This window comes from Bacillus rossius (genome assembly GCF_032445375.1).
Source record: "Bacillus rossius redtenbacheri isolate Brsri chromosome 4 unlocalized genomic scaffold, Brsri_v3 Brsri_v3_scf4_1, whole genome shotgun sequence".
NCBI lineage: Eukaryota > Metazoa > Arthropoda > Insecta > Phasmatodea > Bacillidae > Bacillus > Bacillus rossius.
This window is the reverse complement of record NW_026962010.1, coordinates 19,219,543-19,243,921: the sequence shown is the minus strand read 5'-3', so window position 1 is coordinate 19,243,921 and position 24,379 is coordinate 19,219,543. Positions and strand designations below refer to the sequence as shown.

The 24,379-nt window shown below is 35.1% G+C and overlaps 1 protein-coding gene across 1 annotated transcript in view; it reads right to left on the bottom strand.

The window, feature by feature from the left end:
• LOC134541733 (uncharacterized) overlaps positions 1-24,379 on the bottom strand; it is a 108,173-nt gene that overhangs the window by 8,792 nt on the left and 75,002 nt on the right. The window contains exon 7 of the mRNA XM_063385381.1: positions 21,515-21,657. Within this exon, the coding sequence (XP_063241451.1) occupies positions 21,515-21,657 (143 nt within the window). The remainder of the gene's footprint in view (positions 1-21,514; positions 21,658-24,379) is intronic.

The following is a 24,379-nucleotide window of genomic DNA, read 5'->3' as shown; positions in this document are numbered from 1 at the left end:
AAATGGAAATCTCGAAACGCAACAAAATGATTTCAAAATGGCGGCGCTTCCCCCTCCACCGCGCGCGATGCGTCACAGTCCTCACTTAGCGCAAAGAATTCTTTGATTCTTTAGCTATCCAGTGGTGTAATTAAATTTTGGATGGAGATGACAGATATGTAGCTGCAACACCAAACTGTATCCCCCGATTTTGTTATCATTCGTTTGTTGAATTGCCTACCACAATGCAAGCGATTTTAAAGACGTATTCGCGTCAAAATAAACTACTTTACTAAAAGAAACCAACTTGCAAATCCAACCACCAGCCAATAGACTCGGTCATGTGCTCAATGAAGCGCCCCATATCATCGGCTACCGAGCCTCCGGCATGTCTTGTGCCGCGGGTCTGAGGCTCGTGCAGAGCGCCGGGCCGTTGCCCCCGGGTTTGAGGTTGGAACAGCGCGGTTTCGAGGTCGGCGATTCACATGAGGCGGGGCAAACAGCAGACTGTTGAAGTGGTGTCAGGTGAGCAGTTATTGTTAAGGTAGTTATTGTTTATTTCTATTAATGGATATTAATAAGTTTTTTTTGACGTGAGAACGTCTAATAAATCGATGAACGCCGGCTGCACGCACGAAAAAGTGTCCCGTAACGCACATTGTCCCGTTACGCTGTGTCCCATTACGCTCATTGTGTGTTTGCGCCGCATTTATCTCTCTTCCACTCGATTGAAACAACCATCGATTTGACTTTTTTGAGGCACATTAAACTTCAAACACTCCCATTCGTTTCCTACTTTTCCTATCATCGTCCTATCCTTAACAGAATAACATAGATTGGAAGAAGTTAAATAACAAACATGTATAAAAGTTTTAGTTAAAAGAATCTCTTCGTTAAAATAATAAACATATTTGAATTAATGAGTGCAAAAAAAATTATCAATAATTAAATTGTAGATTATATTTCACTCCTTCTTTATATCCATATAAAATAGTGATAATTAAATAAAAATGAATCAATTTTATTCATGAAAGTATGCAATCATTTCATCAATGTTTTGTTATGACGTTGTCACGTTAAACTATCGTACGTAAACCGACTTTACAGACAACCAATTTTTTTAGAAAGTTAGTTATATTTGGTTTTGACTATCGGGTGGTCACAGTAATAACAAAATCATATCTCTGGAAATAACAAAACATGTTAAGAAATTGGGTTTCTATAGCCTAATACTTACTCCAAGACTATAGTTTCTCTGCACAATGAAGTATAACGTTATTACGTTTTTATTTTCAGAAATTCATTAACTAAGTGGGAGAGAACGGCATGAGTTTGGTTTTATAACTAAAAAATCATATCTCCGAAAATAATCAAGCTGATATCATGATAATACATATGTAAACAAACTTACTAAAATTATAAAATTCTGTTCTACTTTTCATATCTCCAACTTCAAGGGAGTGAAAAAATGAAGTTTTATCAATAACTAGAGATAATGCCCGGCATACGTTGCAATGCCTCTTTAATTAATATTATTTTTTAAATTTGAAGTCTTTACACACACAAAGCATATCTCTGTATCCATATCTCTCTTTATCTCACTGTAGCTCTATACATCTATATATTTCTTAATATCTCTATATATCTTTCTATTCATCTCTACATATCACCCCATCTCTCTCAATATCTCCATTTCTATCAATATATCTCTTCATCTCACGATATTTCCGAATATCTCCATATTTCTATATGTATCTTTATATTCTCTATATCACTATGCATCTGTCTACTCTATATAAATACAGCTGTATAATTACCTCTATCTCTACACCTCTAACCGATTATTTTTATCTCTCTAAAATATCTCTTCTATGTATAAACATTTAAATTTCGCTTAATCGTTGCATCTACATAAGTATAACACAATGTATATATATCCTTATACCTCTCTGTATATATATATACATCACTATATTTCTCTATCACTCTCTCTATCTCACTCCATCAATCTTTGTCTCTATCTTTCTATCTCTCTCTATCTCTAGCTCTATATAATTTTCTCTTTATCTCTCTATTTCTCTATATCTCCCTCTCGAATCGCACGCCACCATTATAATTCCAACCATAGAAAAGAGAAACTGGCAAAAAATAATTGGCGTAGCTGTGTTCATTAAGTTGGGGGGGACAAATAATGATTTTGATTTCATGTAAACCCATTCCTCTCCTACTAAGACGGGGGGTCCGGGGGTCCTCCACCGGAAAATTTTGATTTTAAAAGTGCAAAATAGCGCTTTTTAAAACAGTTTTTGTGTCTAACCATTGGATACATCGATGTTAAAATTATTATTGTTTCCTTAAGATAAAATTTAATGAGAAGAATTTACAAATAATGTTGGGCAGAAGGCAGGGAGGGCACAAACTCTCTTTTTTTTTTAACTCGAATGGAATTAAATAGTATTATTTTACAATCATAATGATATTTTTATAAATTATTTTCTACAACTAATTCATTTAAGATATTTTCAATCTAAATTAAAAAACACGTACACTTGGAAACATTAAAAAAAATTGTTTATAATTCATAAACTTAGCCTTCTTGTCCACTTAATAGGCAACATCTTATGTCACGACTACTTTGACTGATTAGCCCTACACATTTAAAATCTCCAGCACACATCACTATTCGATGCCTTAAACAACACTGCACATTTTTTTTTTGTATTAAAGTTTTTCTGCTATACTAGTGCCCGACTGCCTGTAGCTCGTTATCGTTTACCAAACAAATGTCCCCGTCTCTCATTCTTACTTATAAATTGAGACGTGATGACGTTTAAATCAAGTACGTCCAGCTCATGTTGATGAGCATGTAGTACAGCTACATGGTTAAAAGTCTTGTCTGTGTCATAGTAGATATGAAAAATTAAATTTAATGGTAATTACTTTCCGACACATGAAAGTACAAAAACAATATTTATTAAAGTCAAATAATTTTTTTGAGGTTTCACTAAAATTTAAACATACCTACCTGAGATACGTTTTAAGCCTTCGTAGAGAGCTGAAAATTCTTTCAGCTGAACAAGAAGAGCTGGGTACAACTAGCAGCAATCTCAAAACCACTTCTATATTTGAAAACAGCTGCCTAACTTCTAGCATAGAGTTCAATAGTATGTTTGATACATCCTTATATTTTGGCTTATGCTTCTTCAAAAATAGTTCAACTTCAGTCTTCAGTAACTGAGAATTCACTTCTGGATAACTTGCTAGCTCGTCACAAATTTATCCCTTGAGCAAACAGTCTTCCAGCTTCTGCATTTTCTTTATGCCTTCTTGGTTGAATCTGCAATGCAGCCCACTAACAGCAGAATCGACCATCATGAAGAACTCTCTGCGGAAATATTGATCAACGGTTGTTGCTTCAAAAACATCTGCTGGCCCAGTGAAACGTTTCGGTGGTTTCCTTTGTCTTGGTAACTGCAACTCTTTCAAGTTGTGCTCTGTAGTAAAACTGTTTACCTCAGTAAGTATATTTTGAAATTTCACTTCAGATCTCATTTTGCTGATTGAGTATTCTATCAGAGTAACTGCTTCCATCATTCCTCTAACTAATATGCTAAAACAGTTTTTTGTCTTTTCATCGTCGATAAAATGAAATGCTAATGCACACGTAAGTAGTTTGACTCTACATCTACAACTTTTTGGTCTACTGCTCAACACATATTTATACACCACTACTCCTTACACCCAACACGACAACAAAATAGCGAAATACTTAAGGTTATTCAAGGAATGTGCAAGTACACTCACAGACGATATGTATAGGTGTATGATACACGAGGAGGGAGGTAGCTCAGCTGCCTAATGACAGCAGACATTAGGCCTGGTTGCAAAGTGGAAGGGGGGTAGTCCTGCAGGTATACTCTATTTCAAATAACATCGGTACGTTTTGACAGTTTAAAGTAAAGTCACTTTACTATTTGTTTTTGAATGTTATAATTTCGATGCTGGACATATTTCTTGCACATAAACCTTATATACATGGTACCCGATTCGCTTAAAATTGCTTAGATTATTGATTTATTCAAATAGCATAACAGTAATGCGGAATAATATTATAAAATAAAAATATCACGGTCTAGAAAGTTGGGGGGGACAGTCCCCTCCACCCAAAAAGTTCAGAGGGACACGTCCCCCCTGTCCCCCCCCCCCCCCGGTTCCTACGTCCCTGCAAAAAATAATTACTGGCAATTATCCAATAGTCAATATTACTTGCGCGCCAACTTCCTTTTTGTGCTTTAATAGTTGGTTTTATCGAAATCTCACCTAAACAGTGAACTTCCTCGTGTTTTAAAAATGGAGGTACGAAGTACTGGATTTGGTATTTATAATCTTTGCCATATTAATACTTGAAGTAAAAATCAGTGACCTCTAACCCCGCCTTTTTTTCCTTGTGCATAGCAAAACAATTTTTTGTTATATGGAAGTTTAACCCTAATTTCTTGCAGATGTGCTGTATTATGTTTCTTTAGCAATATTTACTACATGCTGGCATATTTACGATTCCTCCTAGCAAGTTCTTTTCAAGCTATTAAACAATTTTATAGTATATTAGTTTTTATACAGCTACTATATAAGCTACTTCAGAACAGACAACCATTCCATAGACTAATACCTCCATGGTTTCAAAGGTCAAGCGTGCAAAATCTTATAAAGATCGGATGAACTATATCATTGCAATGACGAAATTTTATCAGAATAAATAAATTCTGCTTTAATGATTAGTTTTATCAGAATCTCACCTAGACAGCATGGTAATTACCATTACAACGATTTCCCGTTTAATGCGGTCAAATGTTTCGTTCGCGCCAATAATAGGGTATACTTTTTTCTTCCAGTTTAAGATGTTACCCATAAACTTATTTTCCCGCATAAAACGACGTATTTTAAAAGTTTAAAACCAGTATTTGTTAGGATATTACAGATTACTTATTTAATTAAGATAAATATGAAGTTGGTGATGTGTAAAGTTTCCTTCAAAGGCGTTTTCAATATTATAGTCTTTATCTACAGCGCATTCGTAATTTGTTAAGTTGATTACTGTATAGAGTGCGCTCGCATAGTCCAATATCGATATAGATCGCACGTCGATTGCATGCAACGCGCACGCTCTGTCTCGTGCCGAGTGAACTACATTTAATAGCCTGCATTATTTCGTGGTTAGTCTGTACTAAGACGATGTAATGGCGAGATTTCACCAACACTTAAAATATGCTTTAAGAGCGCGTGGGAGATAATATTTTCTCGCGCGCGGTCAGTTGCAGTGGTTCATTTTTTACTCGTAGGATAGCGCAGCGTTCGGTCACGGGCGTGTAGAGCGTATCCAAGTATGTAAGTTTTCTTTTAAATTGAATCTTGAACAGACAAGGTATTTTACTGAGTCTATTGCTTTACATACGGATGTTTGAAATTTATCGCATATTGTTATTATAAAGGTAAACACTAGAACTATCCTGAAATTTGTGTAAGCGAGTCCGCGGATGGTTAGCTAGTTTTGTGCTTTAAATGTTTCACGACGTGACAGAAAGGTCAATTATTATAGTTCTGGCAAGTTGCTGGAATCACTTTAATACGTAAGTAATTACTATCGTAGGAGCGGAAAAAAAATCCTATGCTTTGTGTTGTAAATACCACAGGTGTCTTAGTAGTTACGCTATTCAATGGACATTAGCTTTTGACAATTATGTTCGGCTAGGTCGTATGCGCTGTTGAGTCATATAAGTAAAATACTGAAATATAACAAGAATGTGAAATATCAATTATGAACCGTTATACTTGTATACAGTGGCATGTTTTAAGGCTAAGATCCTGAGTTTCTCCCGAGCGCGCAAAGAAAGAACACAACACACGTAGTTCCAAAATCCTCGATAGAGAGCACTAGCTGTACGGATCAGCTATGGTAGGATGAGGGGGGATGGGGGTGGAGGAGTAGGAGGAAAGAGCGCGCTTTTCTTAGAATTCCTTATCGCCCAGCGGGGTGTCATGTTCTTCAACGAGCTTAGGGGGGTGGGGGAAGCCAGCCAACTGCCTGCCTCGGAGAGAAGTAAGATTTCCGCTCGGTTTTCTCTGTCAATTCTCCCCAGACTTCTTCGACCGCTCGACCCTCAGCGCGTAAGAGAATAAATATTACTATTTTCAGTACATTTGACATTTCAGTTATAAACCCGTAGGTAACCGTATGCAACCTTATGCAACCCAGCAGAATTATAATAAATATTAATTTTGTGCATACATATGCAAACAAATATAAAGAACACTTCACTTATACGATAAACATATTGTACATTTTACCGCGGTGGGTTGGTGGCGAAACTCTCAGATTTGGTCTCTTCTGCAAGTTATGCACACAGCTGACCACTACAATCAGTGAGGTTGGCCAGTAATGCAGTTTTCCTTCCCGTAAAAAAAAGTATTGTTATATACTGTACGAAAAAGGGTTTGAGCTTTTATGGGTTTTCTTCTTTTACACATTTTGCCACAGATATATGATTGAACATCTAATTACGCGACTTTCTGTTGTAAAGTGATATTTTTGGGTATATGATTAAAATTTATAGTTTTCTGTACGACGATATAAAAATGACCTTTTTATACAATCAATTTATATTTGTAGTTGAATATATGTCCACAAAATATTGCCGCTTATTGCACTAATTTTAGTTGTTTGAATATATTATGCATGTAAGTATGTATAGACGAGGATAGAGCTGAAGCATTTTTTGGTTTGCTTTTAGCCTACCTGCAGCTTGTGGCTTTCGATGACCCCTTCATTTTTATTTATCATGAATGATGTTTGAAATCCATGTCATTAGTTGCTCAATGACCCTGGCATTCGTCAAAAAAATATTTCTTTTAAAAATACGTAATTAAAATTTACAAAATATGGTATCGTGTAGTAATTTATAATTGCAACATAAATATTGGCGGTCGCGTCTGACGAAATGGAGAGCACCTTCATGCTATCCCTACGGGTGACGTCAACCATCACCGGTAGTTCTCCTTGTAGGTATTTATGTACTGCAGGTCGGACAAGCATGAAATAACATATGTTGTAATTAATAATTAATATTTCTATAATTAAACTTTAACTCTGAAAGGGTCACAGACCTTTACCACAAACCGCCTTCGCTACCCAGTCAGAAGTGTCTGAATGAACATATGTAGGGAGTAGGCTATTCGTCGTAGGTAACAAAATAATATTTCAGAGGTGGCTAGATAAAGTGATACGCGAAGAGTAGTAATTCTCCCCTTCCCAAACCGTTAAAAAAAAAAAAAAAAAAAAAAAAAAAAAACAGTTGACACGTTACCACATGCAAAACACTGCTTCAGATCTGGACCTGGATCAGGTAAGTAGAAAAAAGGCGTGCATAAATTACGACCACTGATGTAATACACGGAAATCAACCAGAGTCTAAGTGATTAGGAGCGAGGAATACTAGTACAATAAATATAAGTCATGGACGTAGTTTTATAGTAATTTATACTCACGTTTTAGAAATTGTAATTGCTGCATACCAAATTTACATTTTAAAATTGCATAATAAAGAAAAATTGAGAAAAAGTAAAAATTAGTAAGCTTAGTATATAATTAAATGTCTTTGGACAAATGAAAATAAAACAATTAGAGGACAAATTATTTATTAAATAGCAATGTATTAGACAAATTTTGTAGTAAAATAATTACACATCCATTGCAAATTAATGAGAAAAATTATATTTTTTCTTATATATACAAGTATCATTACATTACATTTTCCGCAACTGGTATACATAATTATGCTATGGGCCCTGTCATTATACATTGTCACTTTTTAATCAAGAATATATAAGGGCATAAACGTATGAAACCGATTTCTCTGACGTCACGGCGGCCATTTTTAGTGTCAAAATTCCTCAAAAATGACTCAAAATTCCTTTTAAAAAAATTCCTAATTCGAGGGAAAAATTCCCGTTTGAGGAAAAATTTCCCGTTTTAGTCATCAAAAATGTCAACGGCTTGTAAATTCCTAAAAGCGGCTTAAATTCCTTAGCGTCAAGCCGCTCTAAACTGCCGAAGTCATGACCTTGTCAATTAGGATGACATCACCGCCATTGTGAATTATATCGTAACTGTTGCAATTATCAGTACGCCTACTATTTTGAAAATACGTAATTTTTATGCTATAAAATCGGCAAAAAATTTAAAATTTATTAAATAATTTAATTAACAAAATTTAAATAAAAAATATTTAAACACACCGTTGCACATATCGTTACGGCCACCATCTTGGATTCCAGAACTGTTGCATGTTTCGTTATGCCCACCATAATGGGTGTGTATAACGCCATCATTTCACTTTTCTTTACGCCCGCCATCTTGAATTATAGATCTTTGCAATTTTTGTTACGGCCGCCATCTTGAAAAACAGTAATTATTGTCCAAAAAATGCATTAACGTTATTAAAATGTATAAAACATAAAAATTTAAATAATATCACTACCACCATCTTGAGAATCCGTATTTATTTTCAGATTTTAATAAGAACAGATTCAAAATTTATAAAAAATTTAATCAATATTTAATAAAGTATTATTTAAAAACGCACTTACAAAATGAAGTTCGGAGTCCTCGGTTCTAACCCGGTGAGTGCAAAAAATAAAAAAAATGGCGACCCATCCTTCCTCCATGTAAGCCGCCATCAGAATGACTTCCCACCACTAATGCTAAAGTGTATATATATGTATATATGTATATATATATATATACACATATATATACATATATATATAGCCCGCTAGTATGACGTCACGCCCACCATCTTGGATTACGACATCATAGTCGTCATCTTGTTTACGTTTGCTAGAGTGCGCTACAGCCAGTTAGTTTAATTTTTATACACACGATAATTGCAACAGTTACGAGATAATTCAAAATTGCGGTGATGTCATCCTAATTGTCAAGGTCATGACCTCGACGGCTTAGAACGGCTTGACGCTAAGAATTTAAGCCACTTTTAGGAATTTTAAAGCCATTGACAGTTTTGATAACTAAAACCAGAAATTTTCCCTCAAAACGGGAATTTTTCCCTCCAAATATGAATTTTTTTTGGGGAATTTTGACACCAAATATTGCCACCGTAACGCCAGATCAATAGGTCATTGACCCCATCCTCAATCCTCAGCCTGAAGCCAGGGCTCGGAGCAACCAAACTATAATACTACTACTAACATGTTTATTTAGGCCGACCCGAACTCAAGTTATGTAGTTATGAGCTTGCAACCTTGCGTACTTCACTTGCCCTTGACTAATCTGGACAGGTTCAATGTTTGGCCTCTTCACATGGTAATATCTAGCCAAAAAGGATGTTTACATTTTATTTTTGCACACAATTTTTATTGAGAAAAATGTTTTTAGCCGAAAATAGTCATATAACACTTATTACTGTCCCGCGAATTTATGGCAATTTAATTTATTATTTTACCTACGTTTTGTAGTTACCAACGGTAGGCTGTGCATGTGCATGTAATTGTTTAAACTTATTTGTAAACGTGTATAAATAATGTTTTCATCAAATTTATAATAAAAATTATTAATGTTTTTAAAGAGTTCTTAAATTTTTAAAATCAAATATAACCTAAAATCGTTTTTCAAAATGGTGACGTTTTTTCAACTGGAAGTACGTGAGAAGTACACAGATTTATTTACTTGCGTACTTGAATTTACTTAACTTTCAGTTATGCAGCCCTTGTGATTTCACTTCCAGGGACAAGTACGTATAGTATTATATACTTCAGGCGAATACGGACACGGCCTTACAAACTTCAATTTATCTAGAAGAATTAATTTAATTTAATAGAGTTTAAAATTGATTTTATGAAACACGAAAGCTATTATAAGTTTAAATCCACTGCGGAAACACTTGCTAAGACAGTATTTTTTGTGGTTCTCTGCAAGTGTATTTTTTGGTTGTTTCTGGATCGATAATGAAGTTTTTTTTCCATGTTGTTTTGATATATAAAATGGATACAAAGATAAAAATATAAGGAACAGGATGAATCTTAACGATTTAAATAGTTTTCGGTAGTGACTGAAGTGGTTTATTCATTTAAATACTTACTGTTCATTTTTTTTTTGTTTAACTTGGATTTGTTTATAACTCTAAAAATTAATGCCGCAACTAATAGAGTGATTATAAAAAATGCTGTTCGCATGCAAATGTATTGGCATGAATTTGCTAGCCTTTAAATCATTGAAATAAGTGATCTTTTTTTATAGAGTTGGGTAGATTTCGGAGAAAGACTTCCTATTGTAGCAGTTACCACTGTGTGACTTCCGGAAAATTTCTACAAAGTTTTTCGTTACATAGTTTAGTGTCCCCAAAATCATCATCTCAAAACATTATATATGCATATATATAACATACATAAAATTTTATGAGCACGATAACTACGTAATTTTGCACGAAACATTTCCAAATTAATGAAGAAGAAAAAATGAGAAATCTTGGTCGAGTTTGTTAATGGAAAATATCTGACCAATGGAGCAGAAATGGGGAAGGTTTATTTTTTTAAATAGGACAATTGCTATAACCCGCGCATCCGTATAAAGAGTTATTATATATCTCGTTTAATTTATACCAAAAACCTTTTGTCAAAATAACTGCAAGGTTAAATAAAAATGGCTCAGAGGACAAAAGAATTTCTTAACTTCCTTAGCAGGCACGCCATCAAATCAGTTCAAATTGTTTGTAAACTTTAGATGTGTTCTAGAAAATGTTTATAAAACTATTTTTGATAAGTCTAAACATTGTTGCAGGGAGTTCAAACGATTAGAATTGAAAAACAAACAAAAATTATAACATTCTTGCCACATAAAATATAAAATACATTCTTATTTTCTGCAAACTTAATAAATAGTCTCTACAACTTTAGTCTGAAATAATACTTTATACAACCAACCAATACTGTAAGGGATTGTAAAAAAAACAGTGGCTAAAGAATAGAACATTTCTTAACTACCATTCACTACCAAATATGATACAATTTATCGAAAATCTTCTAAATAGTATCTAAAACGTTTCTCTGAAACAAACATTCGTACATTTGAGAATATTTTTTTTTTTTTTTTTTTTTTTTTTAAGGAATTGTGTTGGCGTCATCCGCAAAGCTAATGAGATACACATTTTTACTGATTCTTCCGCAACATTCACGTATTCAATAATAGGTTTGGACAATGCTTTCTTGGGCAACCCCGATATTTGTTGTTTGGATATCAGAATTGACAATGTGGACCTAATCATTCAGGCTGAGCAGAATGGGTACTATATGCTTCATGTCATTAAGATAAAACTGAAATAATTTGTGTGTTTTTAAACTATTCCCAGTTAAAATAAAATTTTTATTCAACAATATATTTTGATTAATCGTGTCAAATCGTGTTAGATGCGTTACAAAAAATTCCTATCGATTCATCATCAATAATTGCCTTGTATCGGTATCTTTTATAACAAAAATCAGCAAAAGCCGTTTCAGTGCTTCTAGCTGTTGTAAATTTGATAGTATTTTGTAATTTTCATACATATAATTTCAACACATTGTTCAAATATTATTGCAAAACAAGACATAACTGCTATCAGACGTTAATTTTATATATTTGATTTATTACCTTTCTCATGCAGAGAAATAGTTATTGCAATTTGAAGATATTATGGAAAGATTCCAGTAGTAAAATATGACTTTATTATAGGAAATAAAGGAACGTATATACCATTAGAAAACCAACCAACTAAAAAAAATAATAATTATAAAAATTAAAAAATACTTTACTACACATAAATCACAAATTTTAAATTGCCAAAATTACAATAACATTCAAAATATTGCGTGACCTGATACCTACAGAGCGGACCATGGGGCGAAAGAGGACGCGTGTTGTTGTAAAAAGTAAAATAAAGAAAAGACATTTAATAGGTCACGTTTGATCCACGCAATATGACTATAATCATAAAAACAATAAATCTTGTCTCAATAAAAGTTTACAATTAAAGTTCTACAGAGTTTCGTTAAATCATATCTGTGCAATATTAGGATATAGATGTTTCATTGCTCAATATAGTTCGAAGGAAATGGAAGAGTTTTCAATTGGCTTATTTCTATTTTCAAAACACAACGACTTACTGTCACCAAAACAAGTTTTGAAGTCGAAAGTTTAAAATAAATTTTATTCCCTACAGAAATCCTCTGCGATAGTTGGGACATCTAGCGGGCAAACTCTAAACTCATCGTGCCTGACGTCTAGCGGCGTAAAGCTGAACTAACACATCATTCGTCCATTTCACGAGCTACACGCGTCCGTTACATGACAAGTTTTAAACTAAAATTATTTAAATTCTGTACGTTATGTTTCAGTTTTGGGCTACAGGAATTGTAAAGGATACTCAATTTGATTTGTATGTAAAATAAAGACCGTGTACAGTTCTTATAAATATGAAATACGTCGTTTTAAAAATTTCTTAATTACAATTTAGTAACAAATAATTTTTTGATAAAATTTTTTCTACCACAATTGCAAAAATCAAAGCTTGATCTTATAATGCTGTAATTTACAATTTTTTTTACCGACAGTGCTATTCGTGGGATAAATAATTTCCGTCGTGCTTGCAAAACTATGGATCTCGGCCTTAAGGAAATGACTTTTTCTTGTTTTTAATTACTTAATCATAACCTAGCCTTTAATGCTTGATAAACCTAACATGGCCGGGAATTTCCTCCTAAAACTCTTTTATGTAATCGGTACAATAACGGCACAATCTGTTAGTTGTTTTGTTTATTATTCAATCACGCATAAACGACCAAGTTTATGGGAAAAACGTTTTTCGTGATTTCCTGACCTGCACAAATATAAAGATTACATAATTTTCATTTCTATTGCCTCAGTGGTTCGTACAAAAATAGACATATATCAATATTTTAAAACTTTAATTTCCTTTAGTACCAATAACAACCCATGATTTATGCATATCATGCTACTTATACTAATGCATAAATATCAGATTTGAGAAGTATTTAAACAAAATTAAATTACGGCAGTGAAACTATTTAAATGAAAACATTTTCATTCGGAGCAATATTGAGTAACTTTTAAATACAGGAAGTCCATAAAAGAATTTAAATATTCAATGGTGTATAATAATAGTTTAATTTCGAATATTTTCAACAAATCATACATAAAATTGACGGTAAACGAACCTATTTTTGCTTACAAATGTTCAATATGTGTACAATTAGCTATTCGTCACACATCCAATCTAAATTCCAGTTCTTCCCACACTTTGGTTAACACGTCCGTAGTAATGGAAGTAACAGTCTTCATTTCTGTGTCTCAACCCTGGCAAATCATTAGGTAGCGGCGGAACGGTAGACACTATCTTTCATAAATCCCCAAAGGAAACAGAATCGCATGGCGTTATGTCAGGTGAACGGGGAGGCCACTACTATTACGAACAATCCAACGGTCAAGGACTTCGACGTTCAGCCACTCTCGTACAAATATACATATTCTGATCAGGAGGGGCTCCATCCTATTGCCAAATAAAGTTTACATGTTTACGCTCTACTAATTGAGGAAATAGCCATTATTTTGATCTGCAAGAGAAATACACAGCAAAGCAGTATTATCTAAAACTGGTTGAGTTACTGATTAATTGTGTCCTTGAACTAAAAACTCTACAACACTTACAGTTGATGCTATTCAAATTTATAACTGGGGCATTCTTTCAAGGACATCCGCGCGCGTGACTAGCGGGCAATCAGTGGCTCGCGAAGACGTGAAGGCGACATGCGTCTCTGGTCTTCCGTGGGCGTGGCGTGTGATTGCGTCTGATTGCGTCTGATTGCGTCCGACTGCCGTAGGGCGGCCCACGCGGTGAGTGTAGAGCTCCCAGCCTGTGCGCGGCTCCGAGCAGGAACCTCCCGTCACAGTCACTTACATCCTCGTGGCGCGGAGGATCAGCAGGGTCACAAGGGGGGGGGGGAGGAGCTTTTTGCTCTTTCAACATGAGTTTCCAACAGGAATATGGACGTCTTCAATCCCGGGGTCGGGTGCCACTTCGGCTGAGGATTCCACACCGCTTAAAACTAGTATACCATGAAGGCTACAGAGTTCAAGTAAATGTATCTTATATGTTAGTAGAGCAGACTTTGCTCGTGGTCGTTACGTGTGACTCACCCGTTTACCATTATTTGCAGTGATGACCTAATGAGTGTCGGCGGGGAGCGTCGAATTGAAGTCAGCGAGAGGCGTAACTCTTAAAGTAATAGGCAGATTTGCGTGATATAAACTTAAAGTTGCTCGTGAGTGAGCACTGAGTGGTGCTGGTTGAGTGAAACAACTGTAAAGTTAACTAACTTTGGTTTTTGGAGCCATTAATAGTAAAAATACCTAAGCGAAAACAGGTTATGTTGGGGAAAAGAAAGAAAACAAGCGAAATCGCCCGAGCAGAAGCAATTAAAAAATTAGAGAAGTTTCGTAGGTATCGAATGAGGCCGAGGGAAATAAGCCAGTAGGGCAAAACAAGTCCTTGAACGAGGCGCGAAATTTGCGCTTGATCGAGCCTCAGCCGTCTGCCTCGCGAGAAGCGACGGGGAATACAAAAAATGTTTAGTAATGGAAGTTGATATATGCTCTCTGATGATTAAGGTGTTTGTATGAAGTCAGTTGAGCCAGTGGTTGTGAACGATGGGCCGAGTTTGTCGTGGTCGCAATTTTTCTGGCGTGGTAACCCGACAGTTAAGTAAGGCGTTCATCGAATTTACGACGTCAAAATACAAAGAAACATTGTTTTCGTTAAATTATTTTATATATTCCGTACACAAAATTCCCATTCAGCGCGAAGGAAATCCATGAAACAAACCTCTAGCGGCTGTAGTCTAAAATACAACCTACCTAGAATTTTGTTTTCATGCTTTACTCAAGAGCTGCTCATGTACGACTCGGGGTTCCTTTACTAATTATGTCATGTATGTATATATGCACACAGTATAGGGGAAAGTCGTCGAAATTGGAGTGTTGCCTAAATTGGACCACCCTTGTTTCTCACCACGTAAGAACATTTGAAACTGTCGAGTTGGCTCTACTGATAGTTTATAGTGCCCAGGTCTCGTCACACAACGAGCAGTGAAGATTCAGCCATTGGGAGCAGTAGGATCGTCGCATTAGTGTTTCCATAGTTCGTGTTATTATTGCACTACGGAACATAAGCTATTGTAGTGAATAAGAGAAAGTAATTAAAGTTGCTGTAATATATTTTAAAAGTGTGTTTCATTAGCTACAAATATCATAGTGTAAAATAATTCATGAAATTACTTTATTTTTTTAACGCCATTTTTTCACTTATGGCGACCAGTTGCCAAAGTTGGACCGATCAGTGACTCCTAAATTGGACTGGTCCAATTTAGGCAACATTTTAGATAAGCTAATATTTTCAGTCAATACAATTCGGCTGTAATATTTTTTCGTTTTGTACAGGTTTATGTTTCACAGAGGATCCGTTTTAGGCAAGTTTGACTAAATTCACTTATGTGTTAAAACATTTATTGTTGGAGTTGTCTGTTTAGGTTCCTGAGATGGCCAAAAAAAGCGAGACATTTAAGAAGACTATAAAAGAAATATCACCGCTTCCAAAAGTATAAAAGTTGGTCTACTGTCTTTTCGTGGAAAGGTAAAAAAAGGGGGAAAGGCTCAAGGTGAATTCGTTATCACAAGCAGCCCCTACAAACGAGAATTGGAGCTCGCGAAAGATAGGCCTCAGTTGAAAAAGTTGAAGACAGGTTCACTTTTCAAGTAACACGATGATAATAACGCAGAAGATTTGCAAACTGGTTATGTGTATTGTATGATGAGGTAAAGGAAGAAGACATGATACAGTGCATGGGCTGTAAGTCTTGGGTACACAGACGATGTACCAAAGTGTGGCCTGGCATCAAAAGGTATTACTGTGCAAACTGCAAATAGACTTTAGAAACATTTTGTTTACTTTACTATGCCATTATTGTGCTATTGTTAATGCTATTTATATATGTAATTTTGAGGGTCCAATTAAGGCAACCATCGGTCCAACTTAGGCACCAGGTTTCCTAATTTGGTCCGTTTACATACTTTTAGTTTTCTCCATTTAATACATATAAGGGGTCAAATATTTGAGCAGTTTGACATATATGGTGAAAAAGAATTCGTTGATGAATATTTTGCGCACTGTTTTGTTCAAATTGCTTACTTAATAAAATCTATGGCTAAAGAAAACAAAAAAGTGGTCCAAGATAGGTAACCTTCCCCTACATACATGTTTGCCCATGTAAATATGATGTTTTAACACTATAATATTTTACGCCAAGATAGTATGCAATCCAAGTAGTGTGTAATAGCCCTAGCGCCAATCCATTCGCACGTCCGCCATTATATCAGCCAGTTCCCCACTCTTCTTTCAGCACGTTACTGCCATCTACCGGCGCACAGTGACACTTCGATCTCCGACTCCAATTAGCGCCGCACAATGGACACGTTTTGAAACTTCCCACTCAATAGTGTCGTTCCTGCTCACTCTCGGTTTTTTATTACATTGCAGTCGCTAACATACCACCACCTAAATACACAATAAAATTAATATCTACCTATAATTATATAAAGAGCTGCCGCATACATTTATTAAATTAATATTAACTACCTTCTAGAGCTGCCCTTATGAGACATTAAGAATTACAATTAAACAAATACTAAAATAAAATATACCTATAGAATGCCAAAAATTTAAGCACAAAAAATACACACAATTTTTGATTTGACCTGTGCAAGGACCACAACAAAAAACACTGATTGGTTCTAAAAAGTGGTCAAAATAAAATAAGCGAACCCACATGAATTTCCTCAAGAGTAACTACGTCAGTAAAACAAGCACAAAAAAAATACTCACAACCTCTTAACAAAATAATATTGTAATAAATGCAAGTGTTAGAAATGAAAGGCAATTTTATTTTTATTTTTTAACCTTTATTAGTATTTTGAAAAAAAAAATTAATATTTACAAACCTGTTTACTTGGCTATTCGTGATCCAGACTACCACAATGTGGTAGGGCATGTGTAATAATCACAAGCAAATAATATTGATGTGGTGCAACACATCTTAAACTGTAGAAATGTGCGGAATGACTGACAGTTGGCACGTTGTTGAAAATTATAAATATTAACAACTTTGTATGTTTGGATTCCTAAGAAGTTATTGGTCGATAATTGTGACTAAAACATTTAAAAAATATATACTGCGTTGAAATACTAGTTAAAATGTGAAAATTCTAACCAAATCGCGAATACGTTTGATAACCAATTGTAAACATGCTCATGTGTCATCTTTTACATCCGCTGATTTTGGCAGTTCTGTAATCGTAGGTCGATGTTGATGCTGCGTGTAGAATAAGTACACTAATCGACTGAGGTCCACACCGTCATAAGGCTATGGTCACAATAACACAACTGTGTGCTCGAATTTCAAGACGGCCAGAGTTTCGATGCGCGTGCATAGACTAACCGATGCTTGTTTTCTGTGAATGGTTCTAACACTGAATTACGATTGGCCAATAGAACTGATGAGATCTGCGACGATGCTATGTTATTTGTTTGTATTACAACATACAGATGTTTTGTTAAATATATATATATATATATATAATTATTTTTTGAAGCAGTTCATATACTAATGCACAGGTCACGAAACTTTATACATCGTCAATAATTAACCGGTAATATCCTAACAAATAATGGTTTTCAACTTAAAAATACATCGTTTAATACGGGAAAAGAAGTTTATGGGCCACATATTACTTTGGAAAAAAATTACTTATATCTTATTGGCGGGAACGAAACATTTGACCGTATTGGACGGGAAATCGTTGTAATGGTAACCGTAACTTGAAAATCGATTGCTGTTGCGTGATGCCTAAGGCTGTCATGTTTACTACCTACACTGAGCTCGGTATCTGACAGTGGGGCGAACGGAAGTGCGACGATAATGCAATAAAACACGGAAAATGTGTTATGACGTTTCCTCTCTTCTGTGGTCCGAGTAATAATGGTGGCGCACGAGACGTATCAGATATTTACAAGTTAGTATATTTTCTGACACACGCACAGCCTAAACCGGTGGGTCTAGAAGCATGAAATTTCGCACAGGAGTAGGTACCTCATACAACGTAGGTGAGCACTACGAAATGATTCTTGAAGATTCATACCCTAATGGAGTTAAATAGGGGATGAAAGTTTGTGTGCATGTGTATATCTATTAGTCATAGATATATAAAGTAACAGACGTACAAACTGTTTTTGGCATTTCTTCATGTCCACCAAGCAATAGCCATGAAGCCATTATGTTTTGCTTTTGTAACGAATAAAGTAGAGAGTAAGAAAAATGAAAGCTCTTTGACCGTTTTTCGTCGCCATGTTTGATACAATTATCATTACCCGTTTTGTACTTTATTGTTTACTGTTATCATTAAAATAAATTACTACAGCACATTAGCACAGAACTGCATCACATTAGTTCTACAATTTAGTTTAGAACTTCGAAAATAGATGGCGTTGCATTGAATTTAAATTATTTGTATTGTATTGAATAAAAATGTGTAATTTGGTATTTAAATTTCTGAAGAACTTCGAAAGTTAGTAACAAAAAAAAATTATGTTTTGACAAATTTAAGGGTTAATTAATTAAATGATAATGTCATGGATATACCTGACAATTAAGTACCTACGAAACACTCATAGAATCCAACGGGGAAGAAAGAGTCAGAGATATTTATGTTAAAATGAATGTATGCAATAAAGTAAAAAATAATAAATATTCTTATTCCGAAAATAAGTTACTTAAATGTATTTATATTTTTAGGTTTAATCAAATGTTTTGGTTTAGCTTTTGTTTTGGTTTAGCGTTTGAGCAATTTTGAGTAAGGTTATATTTTATAATTATAAAGTATTGAATTTAAATAAGTTATTTTTTCTTATTCCAAAAATAATAGTTTTAGATGGATGTAAGTTTTCATGTTTATTAACTATGTACCTATAAAATTTTTATTATTTTGCGAAATCAAACCGTATGGGGAGAAAAAGGGGAATATATATTTTTAAATAATCTTCTATGACCATAAAGTATACCGTGACTGACTGACTGCCAGACAAGCCACAGCCTAAACTGGTGGCCCTAGAGATTTGAAATTCGGAAGAAATGTTGCAATGTTGATGCCTTCTGCGTCTTCTGGCGATGTCTTTTACACTTTAGTTCTTCACTCACTTTCGGACCCGTGGATTTTGGAGGCGTTAAAAGATAAAAAAATTCCCGTGCGTCAGTACATTTCCCACAGACTTGAAACTTGGCAGGGGTTTCTTTATATTACATACACATTAACTGAGCAATGGATTTCTTAAAATCAGTCTCCAATGTGATTTTATAATGGTTTAAAGCTAAAATTTCCATTTTTTTTTTGTTTTATCATAATGACTTAAAATTCGGCAGTGAAGTTCCTTATAAAACATAACCATCAACTAAGAACGTGGTTCACCAAAACTCAGCTCCCATAGAGGGTTGCGGGAGCGTTAAAATATATATATATATATATATGAGGTGGTTGACCCAAATAAGGCCATGCTTTTAATAAGGCCACCTATCGATATCTTGAAAAGTACATTGAAAACACCATAGGAGGCAGCATTTACTTGATCTGCATTGGAGCAGTATCTGGTGGCTATGTTTTTAACTACTTACTCTCGTTCGTTGTAGACTATATTGAGAGCAATGTTTATGAGGTGTGTGTGTTATAATATTTAGTATCGATATCTGCGTGAAAATTAGCCGTAAGTAGAATTTAAAAATACTGATTTATATGTATTCTTGCACTATAATAAGTGCTCTTTAAGCATTTGTCATAGTATATTCTAAAAGTAATAATGTAATGCTGTAAAATGTAATAATAAATAAGCATGCAGTTGCCCCGAATAAGGCCATGTGTGGCCTTATAAAGGTCTATGGTGGCCTTGTTAGGGGCACAGAGTACTTTATTCAAGATTCCAAACTATTTACAATTTTAAACTTTTAGGTACCTAGTGTCAAAGAACTTGTAGTAGCTGCGATGCATTTAAAATAATGGTATAATTTTTTATAAAGATTTTATGGTGTTACTAATTCTATTGTTAATATTTTAAAGATAATATAATTAGAGCTTGACAAAACTTTTATTTGACCAGTACCAATATAGTTACAGTTACACAGATAATAAATATCCTATGATCTTACGAAATATAGAATTATTCTTATACGTTTTAATTACAGATAACTATGGCTCCCGTGCAGTCAAAAGTGCGGAGAGCTCAGTGGACAAGTGAGCAAATGAATGCAGCCATATCAGCCATCCGCAATGGGCGCTCTGTCAAAGGTGTGGCATCTCAATTTGGTATTCCTCGAAGAACATTACGGAATCATGTGATATCAGGTAGTACAGACAGAAAATTGGGACGGTCTCCTGTCTTGACCATAGAACAAGAGATAGAGTTATGTCGTAGGCTCTTTCGGCTAGCAGATGTTGGCATGCCTATCACAAGTAATGTTATAAAGAGAAGTGTTTATTCATTATTAACTCTACACCATCAACAACAGGTTTTTGCTCGTAAATGTGTTAAAAGGGTTCACATCATAGCGTCTGAGCATGCAGATAATATTACAGTTGTAACATGTGGGAATGCTATGGGACAATTTGTGACACCAATGATTTTATTCAAAGGCAAACGACTGAAACCTGAATGGGAAGAGAACTTGCCACCAGGGTCCAATGCTGTAATGGCACCAAAAGGAAGCATGACATGTGAAACTTTCTCAAAGTGGATTGAACATTTTGCTAAGTATAAAGCCAGCATATGTAGAACACTGTTAATCTATGATGGTGCTTCCTCGCATCTAGATGCGAATATTGTTTCAGCTGCGGACAGACATAACATAACACTGTTTTGTTTACCTAGAAATACTACCCACGAGCTGCAGCCCTTAGACAAATCTGTTTTTAAGTCATTCGAGTCATTTTGGGATGACGAAGTCTTGAAATTTTGGATGACTCATCCCGATCGAAAAATAAATCGCAGCACATTTGGAAAAATATTGTCCACAGTATGGCTCAGGTCTATGACTCCAATAAATATAATCTCAGGATTTAAAGCAACAGGAATTTACCCTTATAACCCGGATATTGTCCCTGAAGTAGCATTTGCTCCTGCCTCTTTGACTGACACTCAATCCACAAATGATGGTCCCGATCTAACCTGTGTCTCAGAAGACACTTCACAAATGAACAGGGAACAGATAGGCCTACCTTCTTCTGCATCACCACACTCAGAATCAGAAGATGAACCCTCAGTTCCCACATTAAATGTTCCTTTTCAGTATGTTTCTTCTAGGTCAACTGTGTTAGAACCTCATGTTACAAATGTGTGTGCTGCAGTTCGTGCACTGACAGACAATATTTCCTCTACTCCAACAAACACCCTCGTCCAAAATTCCGTTGATTCTATCACCACTTCTGGTCGAACACTCTCGGCAATCCTGGCCACACCAAAACTGAAATCACAAAAGACCCAGCGACGTAAATCCATCAATTCGAAGGCTCAAAAAGTCGTTAAATCTTTATTTCAAGAAAACAATTCAAGAGCAGTGACTAAATCTCCGCGAAATAAAGTGCCTAATAATCTACGCAATCAAGTAGGGAGACTGACTTTAAGAGAATTGTCACAACCAAGCACCAGCGGAACTCTGTCACAGCCAAGCACCAGCGGAACTCTGTCACAGCCAAGCACCAGCGGAACTCTGTCACAGCCAAGCACCAGCGGAACTCTGTCACAGCCAAGCACCAGCGGAACTCTGTCACAGCCAAGCACCAGCGGAACTCTGTCACAGCCAAGCACCAGCGGAACTCTGTCACAGCCAAGCACCAGAGAAACACAGCATAGCAGAAAATTCAAGTCATCTGACAGCTGGTACTGCTTCCTTTGTGACCAAGATCGTCTTGCTGATATGCGACTCTGTGCAAGTTGTAAGCAGTATGTGCACGAGGAGTGTGTTGGATTGTCAAAATCAGACAAAGAGATCTTCTACTGTCCCAAGTGTGCCTAAAATGTTTTTGTGCCCCTGACAAAAAGCTACTTATTCTTAAGTTTATATTATCTTCAGAGGTTGTTCAGCTTCTTGTGTGTTATATTTATCCAATAATTGTGAACAAATGCTAAGAGTGTGATGGACGAATTAATCATAGAGATTTTGCATTGTCCTCCATTTGCCATGTTTTGCTTTTATGAATAGTCATTTTTAAGTATTTAATACCTTCAGAGTTTGTCAAGCTTCTATTGTGTTCTTTTTTAACAATTAAATACCATTCTATACCTGTTCCGATTTTTTTTGGAACTTGTCTGTTTAAATATTATTATGTGGCCTTATTTGAAGCACCTCGCTCCTAACAAGGCCACTTTGCACTTTTTCGAGTAAAAATAAATAAATGGCTAACTATGAACATTTTGGAGTTAAGAATTTTTCAACATGATAAGAATGGATCAAACAAGGTTTGATAAAATTGTGTAACTCCTATTATTTATTTGAAAAATTTGAAAAATTCATTAAAGCTTAAGGTGGCCTTATTTGGGTAACTTATTTCAACAATACGTTCTACGAAATTTTGAGGGGCGTTAAAAATAAAAATTACCATTTTTTTAAGTATATTTTTCTTCTGAGATTTTGAACTATGCAGTGGTGTTCCTTATATAACACAGTTAACCACTCAGAACAAGGTTTCTCTAAAATTACTCCCAAGAGGGGTTTAGCCCGGGCAACGCCGGGTACTTCAGCTAGTTAATAATAAATATTACTCACTATTGAAAAAATTCACACCATAAAATGTTATATTATGTTATATTAATATTTTCAGGACGCCAACTCAAGCATGAAAACAATCCTAAACTTTTTCAAGTATTTAAGAATCCTAACCTTTTTGTATTTAGTAGAAATTTGTTTAAAATATAAATACATTAATAAACACGAACTGACAAAATTATTACTCACGTAAAAATAACAGCTCAGGATATAAATAATATTTTATCTGACAATATTGTGATTAATTAACAATAAATATTACTCACTGTTTAAATACTCACACGATAAGAAATTCTTTAATAAACATCCATTTCATGTTTGATTATAATAATTTAATTATTAAATTAATTTTCTATAAGGTATAATAGGTTAGATGTGATTGAGCATTCTAAAAGACTGATTTTGTAGTTATGCAAATATCACCTTATCATTGAGTTATAGTGCATCAGATTTTGCCAATAGGCTAAATAAACGTACTGTAATGCATTCATAGGTATTGATAATGTTCTGCTATCGAATGAATGAACAATGAGTAACATGTCCGCTACTCCGCGACGCGATAGCTAAACGGCAAGGACCAAGGTAATACTTTACATTATAACCATATTGCCATAAAGTGAAAATAAAAACAATTAATATTCCACGCAAGGAATTTGTTTCAACTTTTTTAAACTACCATATTCTCAGTTGGACTTAAGGGGCCCGCCTCGTCAGGGGTGTATGTGTGTTAGTGAGGCGGGATGATAAGCGCGACGCTCGATGGTATTTCTAGCGCGGTATCGCTTCTAAGCTCAAGGCTCTGAACTGGCGCGCAGTCTTCTCGTCGTCAATTGATAACTGTGAAATTTGTGCGGTGACCGTATTTTTATATTACGGAGAAATGAAGATAAAGGTGTAATGCAAGCCCCTTAAGTGCTTTCAAGAATCTGTACCACTTGTTTTACACCTAAAAATTATTCTGAAAACATGCGTTTCAGCCATTTTAACTCTTCTAGAAATACAGTTTCAAAACATGATACAAAATTAAAAGTACTTTTCGGGCCTCAGCGAACTCTTAAATGCTTTTCGTAAACATACCCCACTCGGATATCTTGAGTAGTTTTGAAATCGCGTTGTTTTTCCTGAAGCTCTGCACACCGTCTGTGTGACCAGGTAGGCGGGCCCCTTAAATCATTTACGTGATCGTGGGCTCATAACTATAAAACTGTGTGTATATTTCGTTAGTCAAATAATAATTTGTGGCAAATAACTACCCTGTCAAACTAAAGCGTGAAAAGCATTACACAAGCAAAAATTATTTGGTTACACGATATTCATACAACAATGTTCAACAATACCTACTGATTTACACAAGTAATTAAAATAATACGTACTTCAGACAACACAATTTTCATGCGAATATGGCCCATGGCGTGGTGAA